This window comes from Ruditapes philippinarum, unplaced genomic scaffold (genome assembly GCF_026571515.1).
Source record: "Ruditapes philippinarum isolate M1 unplaced genomic scaffold, ASM2657151v2 ctg23121_1_1_1_1, whole genome shotgun sequence".
In the NCBI taxonomy this organism is placed as follows: domain Eukaryota; kingdom Metazoa; phylum Mollusca; class Bivalvia; order Venerida; family Veneridae; genus Ruditapes; species Ruditapes philippinarum.
This window is the reverse complement of record NW_026853455.1, coordinates 1-10,018: the sequence shown is the minus strand read 5'-3', so window position 1 is coordinate 10,018 and position 10,018 is coordinate 1. Positions and strand designations below refer to the sequence as shown.

Below are 10,018 nucleotides of genomic sequence, written 5' to 3'. Positions count from 1 at the left end.
ATAGAACTGACTATTTATGCACAAAACATATCAGAAAATGTCAGAAATAATAAAATGATATCACCTAAGCGTCTGTGGGTATTATTGAGAATAAGTAAATATCCCCTCTTCCCGCCGTGTCATAAAATCCCCTTCCTCTGTCATCGCGACCATATAAAGGATCTGATTGGTCGGTTTCTGGAAGATAAAGTTATAAGTATGTAAACAACTTTTTGCACTCTCGGGTGTCAACTTATAATGATTTTCATTACACGTGACTCAGATCCGAACATTTACGGAAATAAACGAAGGGCTTCCCGCCAAAATATAAATCTTATTTGACTAACCCGGTCAAATAAGAAAATGCATTTTTTAGAATGGTCAGAAATGTTAAGGCCTCAACAGACGGTAGGATTTTGAAGTACAACACCAATTAAAACTAAGATGTACAGACAAATCTTAATGTGTGAAGGCTACTATTTCTTGATTTCGGAAACCTTATGTCGAGATGTAAGGGATAGGACATGTTCTATTTTGAAAATCTTCAATGTCGTACCGATTTTTACAGACCTCCCACAATGACAAGTAACAGATAAGCAAATTATCTCCTGATAATGGATGTAATGAATGAAATTCCAGAACAATTAGGGCTAAAAGGTAAACATAGTAGTAAGATGGGGTAAAAATGATGTTGGAGACCCAAAGTTGTGTTGTGTTCGAATCCAAAATTATTCCGAAAATGATTATGTCACGGTATTGAGTTGTTCTCTAATAACATGAATTTGGGGAGGGGAGGTAGTTTGTAGGCGGCCACATAGCTTAGTCAGAACAGCCGCAGTACGGTAATCCGAGGGTCCCAGGTTAGAGTCTCGGTCAGGCTTCACATTAACAAAAAATATATATATATTTTTTTTTTTTAATGGAGGTGTTTCAATCATTACTCATGGCGAAAAAAAGTATTAAGTGAGTAAAGTATGTAAAGGATCAATGTAAAGTGATCCTTTTTAGGGGAAACCTCAGAAGATTCTTACAGTATAGAATTACCGTCTGAATGCAAGTGTTGTATAGCTTTGAAAATTGTACATCTTATCTCTAATTAGTGCTGTACAGCTAAATCCTACCGTCTGTTGAGGCCTTTACGGAGAGCATTTCTACGTTGAAAAACTTTGTCAATACTAGTTAAATAATGCATTTGATAACAATAAGGCGTTAATTTGACAATCTGTTTTGATGAATTTGACCAGGAATATAACTTTAAATTATTATACTCGATTGTCAACTTTATATTAAATTATGATATTCGAATATTCATATCATAAGATATTCGAACATTATCATTCGTCATTTTCAAAATCATTTTTCTACTTTTACACGCCGTGTGTTTGGTCATATGCCGGCGGTCAATAAACTTATTTAACCAGCTTTCCTGGATAACTAACCACGTGATATCTAAACAAATGATCATTAGACGGAGAAATGATGCCAAGGTCGAATATTCACTAAACAATTTCTATAGAAGTTTAAATAACGGTTTGCTTTACATTTCTTACACACGTAGATTAAAAACAGCGTTGGTGATTAATCAAGACAAGTTCCTTTTTAATTCACTAGCCACTGTATAAAAGACATACAGTAAAATGCCACCTAACGACCACGCCACAAATAATCAGTCAACTGAACAGTAAAGTCTCTCTATAAAGACCACTTACGGGACTGACTCAAAGTGGTCTTAATAGTGAACTGGTCTTAATAGTGAATAAGTCACTTTAACAGCTGACGAAGTCCAACTTAACTTAATGTATACCTTGTATAGTTTTTCAACTTGTTATAATGTTTGAAAGCGAACAGCATGGATCCTGATCAGACTACGCGGATGCGCAGGCTGGTCAGGATCCATGCTGGTCGCAAACCCATTATGTTGGTTTTGTCATGGCGCGGCTCAAATATAGGTTGCATAAAACTTGGACTTCAGTGTTTACAATTTTTCAAAATATGAGTCCAGATTTTTTATGAGTCTACTATACATGCATGTATAAAATATATAAAAACACATACAGAATAAACTATACTTAAAAAAGTAAAGCCTACCTTCTTCAAGTTTTCTTTTCTTTGCACTACTGACTTCTGTACCTAGAAAAAAATAAAATGATAGATTGTGTTACATTTATACTATAATTTATTAACATTGAATGTTTTAAGTAGTACATTTATAAACATAAATTCGCTTTGTGTACACGTTTGTCCGTTCACTCCGGACTATTTGTATTTCTATCATCAATTACTGCTGAGCATACGATACGCCAAGGCGACAGACGTCCCTAGCTCTATTGGGGCACTGGACCGTCTCAACGGTAGAGTTTCGTAGATCTGGAGCCAGGGGATGATAGATCAAATCAACTTCCGGCTGTAGCAAAATATATACCTTTATCATAATTAATTTTAATTAATGATTTAAGTTAATATGTTATAAAAACGAAACGTACACAGTACGCATGTTTGTTAAGATTTAAAATAAATAGATAATTATATTAATATGCAAATTAAGCAGTCAATATAACTAATTTAAATCGTTTTGTGAGTTTGTCCCAATTCTTAATTGTTTATGTAACACTGTCATGCACATTATATGTGTTTAAATTCTGCTTAGGCCGGTGCCTGGGGTTGTATACGGCAGCATGCAGTATATACCGTTGCCGCTAGTGAAAACGTCTGCCAGGAGGCCCAGCTAGACAGAGTACTTTACCTTTGCGTTTAGTTGACACAGACTTGTCTGATTTTTGCCCCGTCTTTTCACGTTCTAATGCTTCAATGATTTCCGCCTCTCTTTCTTTGATCAAATTACAAAGATCATTATTCCCGCTTGATTCTGCCACTTTCTTAATGCATTCATATTCTCCTACATCCAGTTTGCCTTTGGTCTTCATAGCCCCAAATTTACCAAGTAGGGTTTTTTTACTACTAAGTAATCCTTCTTTAACAAATTCAGTCATGTGAAATACGAAATTATCATATTCCGGACTGTCTTTTACGAGCTCATCACTTATATCTGTTAAAAGTTTATTATGCAGGGCAGTCGCCGCCATCTTGAAACTCCGATTTCTTTAAAACCGAAACTAGATAGATTCTTTATCACATAAAATATTAATTATAGATAGATTCTTTATCACACAGATATTAAGTAAGATAATTTAACGCTAAATTTAACGCTAATAAACTCATATAGAACTGCATATGTTTTATAAATACAAATACTTTTCTTTCCAATTGTTTCTTTGTTCAGTAGTGACGCAGATCGAGAAAACGGTACCCCTTAAAGTAGACGCGCAGGCGTGTAGCCTAGAAGACGGCCTGGCTGGTACTTCTGTTGAAATATTTCTCAGTGTAAACAAATGTACAACGAAGAAGTGGTTGCAGCAAAATGCACATTTAAGGGTGTTGTTATTTTTTTTTCAATATTGTCTTTCGTACAGGTTACAACCGTAGGTACACATGCTGTATTATGTAATATCAAAACACAAATAACACGGATACATGTATTTGTCCTGTCACTTGTATCAATTTCGGCCCGATAACAAGGTGCCGTATATTTTTACTGATCTACGGCACTTGATCACGTGGTATGCATGTTATCCGGACTACTTTTCAAGAAAAAAAATAAAAATTCTCGTTAAATCTTCTGTGTGTAGAATAACGAATTTTGGAAACGTTGATAAAACTTAGTTTGTTTTTTTCATTTCACTCTATAATTTTTCAAGCGAAATAAAAATTAATATGAAAAAGGCAAAGCCTCAAAGCGAGCTCGATGTACTTTTATTTCAAATGCAGTGACGAGTGCGTGTGACGTCACACATACTGTGTTAAATATGGCTCCGCCCCTGTCGTTAAATGAATAACGAGTTTTGAAAACGTTGATAAAACTTTGTTTGTTTACTTTATTTCACTCTATAATTTTTCAAGCGAAATAAAGATTATTAAAAGTGAAATAAATGTAAAACTTAACTCGTTTGCGACATTAAAATAGCGTACTTGATTTGATTGTTTGGCGCTACATTGTGACGTCACGTAAACAACACTTTAAATGTCTGTACAGCGTTAACGAGTGAATAAAAGATATTGGTGTTCGAATTCATTTTCTTACTTAGACCATTTTCTTTCATTCTAGATAGTTTTCACAACAAAATTCGACAAAAAAAAAATGTTTTTATTTATAACATTTTTCAAACAAAATGGCGCCCTCAATGTGAAAATACACAGGGAGATAATAAGAACGGCGAGTGCATTGTTGTAGAATAGTGAACGCTTCGGGCCTTCTTTGTTTATATAGAAACATTTCCGATAGTGTGATTAAAGGTAGTTTGCCTAATAAAAGTCTTAAAAAACGGTGACAGGATAAATAGAATATTAGATTGGTGCCGTGGATGGAGAAAGTTTATCTGGCTCTGCTCCGGAATTAATTGGGTTCAAATAAATTCCTCCGCCTCGCCAGATAAAATTTCTCCATCCACGGCACCAACCTATTATTCTCTATAACTATGTCATGATCGTTTTTGTGCTCCCAACATGGCTTACAAACTCTAATTTAAAATACTAAATATCAAGTTCTTTTTCATATTACTCGAAATATGGGTACAGTGATCAAGAATCCTGACAAAAGAAAGGCTATTGAAGATGGCAAATAAGAGATCAAAGCGACGAACAAGTGATCGAAATGGCGGACAAGTGATTAAAAAGGCGAACAATCTAGTGATAAAAATGGCGGACAAGTGACTAAAATTGCGGACAAGTGATCAACTAAAAGGCGAACAAGTTATCAAAATGGCGGACAAGTAATCAAGACGGCGAACAAGTGATCAGGAAGGCGGACAAGTGATCAAGGAGGAGAACAAGTGATCAAGAAGGCGAACAATTAAGTGATCAAGAAAGTGAACAAGTGATCAAGGAGGGGAACAAATGATCAAGAAGGCGAACAAATAATCATAGAAGCAAACAAGTGATCAAGGAGGCGAAAAAAAATATCAAGAAGGCGAACAAGATATCAAAAAGGCAAGCGAATGATCAAGAAAGCGAACAAGAGATCAAGGAGGGGAACAAGTAATCAAAGAGACGAACAAGTGATCAAAGAGGCGAACAAATGATCAAGGAGGCGAAAAAATTACCAAGAAGTCGAACAAGAGATCAAAAGGCGAACAAATGATCAAGAAGGCGAACAAATGATCAAGAAGGCAATAAGTGATCAAGGGGGGAAACATATGATCAAAGAGGCGAACAAATGATCAATAAGGCGAACAAGTGATGGTCAAGGGCCGGGGCGGTCGGGCGGGTGGTCAGGAAGAGGAACGGGTGGTTATAAATGCAGATAGATGGTCAAGACCACGTATGATTACGTATATGATAAAGAAGGCAGACAGCTTGTCAGGAAGGCAGTCTGGCTGCAAAAAAAAAATCGAAAAAAATCAGCCTTTCGGATGAGATTTTAAATCGAAGTTCCATCACAGGCGCTAGTCACATAATCAAATATTTTACATAATTGGTCTATATATGTATATAAAGATATGTCTTTATATACATATATAGACCGATTATGTAAAATATTTGATTATGTGACTAGCTAGAGCCTGTGGGTTCCATTTACGTGTACATGTATGAGAGATATCGAGGGTTCAAAGGTAAAAGGTTATAACTGCCATTTTTGCTGAAATCGACTTTTTATGTTTTTTATAATGTACTTATTGTCCTTTATTTTGGGAAAAATATTAATACATTTTAAATCCTTTAAAGGGCAAATTTTTAAAGTATTTTGAAAAATTTTTTTTCTCAAATTAGTAGGGGAAAAATTTTTCAAAGTGTATTAATTTTTACTTTTGTTCACTTTGGGGAATCTGTAGGGGAAAAAAGGGTTAAATGATTTATTTTTTTTCCTCTAAACAAAAATACTGCATTCAAAAAGTTCCAGGCCATTTTTTTTCTTTTTCCCAAAAAATTTATCTTTGAAGATTTAATCCCAGCAGAATATAACGAAGATAAAAAAGAAAAAAAATTTTTTAGTCATACTGGCAATTGGTGAAAAATTAGAGGGAATTTCATTTTTTTCCATTTTCCCATTTGTTCCCAATAAAGAAAAGAGAAGGTATTAAACAAAAAAAAAAAAAAAAAATATTTAAAAATTCCCGTTTTTCTTAAAAGTTGGTGGCAAAAGTTTAGAGGGGGCAAGACTTTTTTAAAATTGCAAAAACTTTGAAAATGCAGTTAAGCCACAAAGTTGGCAGTTATATGTTGGAAATGACAAGAAAGGGAAAGCTGTGCCTGGAAATAAAAAAAAGAAATATCACAGATCATTTGTAAAGAACACATCGAAAGCTTTCCGACTTTTGAATCGCACTACACACGAAAAGACTTCAACAGGAAGTATCTAACGCAAAGATTTATAGACTGTATGTAGAAAAAATGCAAAATAAGAAGGTGTGTTTCAGAGGCTGTGTACAGAAAACATTTTCTGTACAGAATATAACTTGTCTTTCTTCCATCCTAAGAAAGATCAATAATATCCACTCTGCAATCTGTATGACACTTTGAGAAATAGAAGATAGACTAGATGAAGGCAACAAAAGCAAAATATCAGGTACACCAAGAAAGAAAAAAAACAATGCTAGAATGGAAAAATCAGCCGATAAAGAACGGGAAAGAAAGATCCAACCAGGCTATATCGCCAAACAACCATTGATGAACTTTATTACAAAAGAAAACTGTGTTGTTACAATTTGTCATTCTATGAACTGGGAAATGGTAATGGGACTGATATCTTTGGGATGAGACACGGGGGAAACGAGGCTCGTGCGAAGTAGGAACTTGTGTGTACATGTATGTTACTTCTGATTCAAGTAAGACATCTGTTATTGAAGAAGTGACATTATACAGTGATACATGTGGTGGACAGAATCGCAATCAGTTTGTCGCAAGTTGTGTCCTGTATATTCCTCAAAACAAGTGTATAAACCACAATTTTACTCATTCAGAACACATTCCATACATGCATCTATTGAGCATGCAAAAAGCCTCACAAAAGTATACGTTCTATCTCAGTGGGAAACAGTTATAATTTATCATTAGCACGCCGGAAGCAACCATATATTGTCGTTCTAATAAAATACACTGACATACCAGATTACAAGTTGTACAAAGAACAAACATTTGGCTCGTTGATGGAGAACGTGTTAATTGGCTGAATATAAAATGGATTCAAGGTCGTAAAGACAAAGAAATGAAAGAATACAGTATTTTTATGAACTATGGTTTTTGATATTAGTGAGTTCAAGGAAGTTAGGTTAATGCAGAAGAAGAGCAGAAGCAAAGAAAAGTCTCTTAAGGCTCCACGAAAGGCTTATACAGAGAAACTTTCAATATATGCTGCAAAAAAAAGCTGATTTGATGTCACTTGTTGCCTCTGGGACAATTCCGAAGACATACAAATCATATTACGAGTCATTGCCATGCAGCAAATCTATAAAAGACAAACTGTTAGTAAGAGTGAAGAAGATGAGTGAACTTCATGGAATAATTAATGACAAACATTCACATTTTGTGACATGAAACAGTTAATTGTCTTTATTTACTTAACTATGATATGGGTCACTAATATCCTTAATTGCTGATGTCTGGGGTTTGTTTGACTTCAGTTCGATTATATACCAGAGAACATTCAAAATAAATGAAATTTGTAAACTTAGATTTTAGTGCGTATTTTCGTAAACTTTTTAGTTATCAATTTATTTTTGTAGAATCTAAATATTGAGCAGGTACATATTTCATATTTCTATGAATGAAAATTGTTAATTTTGTGTACGAGTATTAATGTGCATGTGTGTTAATTATATTACGTAAGGTTCTTCAAAGTAAGGACATAATTGATAAATTTGCAACAGTAACATTTACTGCAACATCTAAATTTTTCAGAGGAACAAGGCTATAACTGCACTTATAACATTTTACCACAGTTTATCTATAACTTTTATTGCTAAACCTTCAGAAGTAAAAGGTCGTAAGTGCAGTTATTACCTTTTACCGCTCAAACTTGTAGTCTTGACAGGATCTAAGTACATTTATTACCTTTTACTTCTGTAAAATGATATTATTTTGATCTTAGAAGTTAAAAACAAACTATAATAACAGTGTTTTATCAGCACCAAGCAATGTAAACTAAACAAAATATGATCTAATGTAGTCAACAAATATGGGAGAATCAAAATTAGTATAACAATATTACGGAAAATAAAGTTGTATTAAAAAAATATGTTTTTTTTTTGCGTTTTTCTCGAAATCTTGAAAATGGCATGCAGTTATTACCTTTTACCTTTGAACCCTCGATATGACCTAATAAACAAATATGACTCATATCCGCGGATATGACCGTAAAATACCGGATATGACTACATGTGAATGTAGTTATTTTCAAACTTATTGTTCTTTTCATTTTTTTCCTTGCTATGATATTTTATAATAATAAAATAATAATTCATGCAATATTAGCTAAATGTATGAGTGCTTAAACATTCGGCACACTAAAGAACCAAGAGGAGCTTCTTGAAATGGGACATCTTTCTGTATCCGTATCTTGCACTATACGTGACTAAATGTTCTTCTTGAGTTGAGGACTTGCCCATTATCGCAGCCAGCGGCGAGTATAAAGTATATGGACATCTAGGTGACTCTGCTGCACATTAATCGACGTGCAAGCATACATATTTAATTAATACTCTATGTTATCTATGTTTATCTAATACAAATTAAGCTTTGATTATTTTATTAATATCCTAAAACTTACTTTTGATCTCATTTGATCACTTTTGATCTCATTATGATTATTGTTTTTTTTTTTATTTCTGTGACAAATATGTCATGTAAATGACCCATGATTGGTTAACTTTATTCTATTCTTTAATATCATTCAGTGAATTACTAATTTGCTTTTGTATGCTTGACACGTATGCTGACATGTCCGGGGTCCATGCTCAGTGCCTGATAGGGCGCATGGACCGTCATTAAGTCTAGACTTCATACACAGCCGGCTTAAATTCAGCATAATTGCCTGCTTGTCATAATCAGAAATTTGAGCAGTAACATGTAGATGTAGATTATTGTATCAAAATCCTTCACAGAAGTTCAAAGGAAATGTACGATTCGTTAAGCAAAGTCAGCACGCCTATGTAATCAAAGCTTAGATTTATTCACTACATAATTATTTAAATGTAGTGATAAAAGGAAATTGAATCGAATATGAAATGTGCACATTTAGTATATTAGAAAAATTACTAAAATTTTATGTTGAAGAATATAGTGGTCTTCAACCAATAAAAGATCAACATGGACAATGTTTACATTGACACCGGTCACGATTTTAGATTTCTAAATTAAGTCATTACTATTTTGAGAGCGATTACCTACTATTTTAGCACTGTCTTTTGTATTTTTGTTAGTAAAAATCATCATAATGACCGTTGGTTGGGTCACTTTAGATGTTGGAGAACAGGTATACTTCTTGATCACTCAGAAACTTGACATTAGATTATATCAATAATTGAAAAATATACTGTAAGCAAATAATTAAGAAATTACGGCAAATATACCCATCGATACAATAAGTATTCACTATTGTCAATTTATTGTATAGAGGGTAATATTTGCCGTTCTGTAATAGTTATAGTTAGGTACGTACATAGGGGCGTCCGTGGCCGAGTGGTTAAGGTCGTTGACTTCAAACCACTTGCCCCTCACCGCTGTGGGTTCGAATCCCCACAGGGACTTTTGATTATTTCATGTGAGGAAGCTATCCAGCTAGCTTACGGAACGTCGGTGGTTCTACTCGGGTACCCGATGGTGCCTGAAATAATGCACTGAAGGGCACCTGAGGTCTTCCTTTACCTGTAAAGCTGGAACGTCGCGATATGACCTATACTGTGTCGATGTGACGTAAAACCCCCCCCCAAAAAAAAAAGGTACGTACATATGGTAGTCAGACGACTCGACTATTCTCTCCCTTACACAC

The 10,018-nt window shown here is 34.3% G+C and overlaps 1 protein-coding gene across 1 annotated transcript; it reads right to left on the bottom strand.

Moving 5' to 3' along the window:
* Positions 1–54: 54 nt before the first annotated feature.
* Positions 55–3,298, bottom strand: LOC132736904 (uncharacterized). Its single transcript, XM_060724118.1, has 4 exons — positions 3,232–3,298; positions 2,723–3,078; positions 2,068–2,109; positions 55–177 (listed from the first exon to the last, which is right to left on the bottom strand). Exons 2-4 carry the CDS (start codon positions 3,060–3,062, stop codon positions 65–67), a joined length of 495 nt encoding a protein of 164 aa, XP_060580101.1. The 5' UTR covers positions 3,063–3,078; positions 3,232–3,298; the 3' UTR covers positions 55–64.
* Between the last annotated feature and the right edge of the window lie 6,720 nt (positions 3,299–10,018).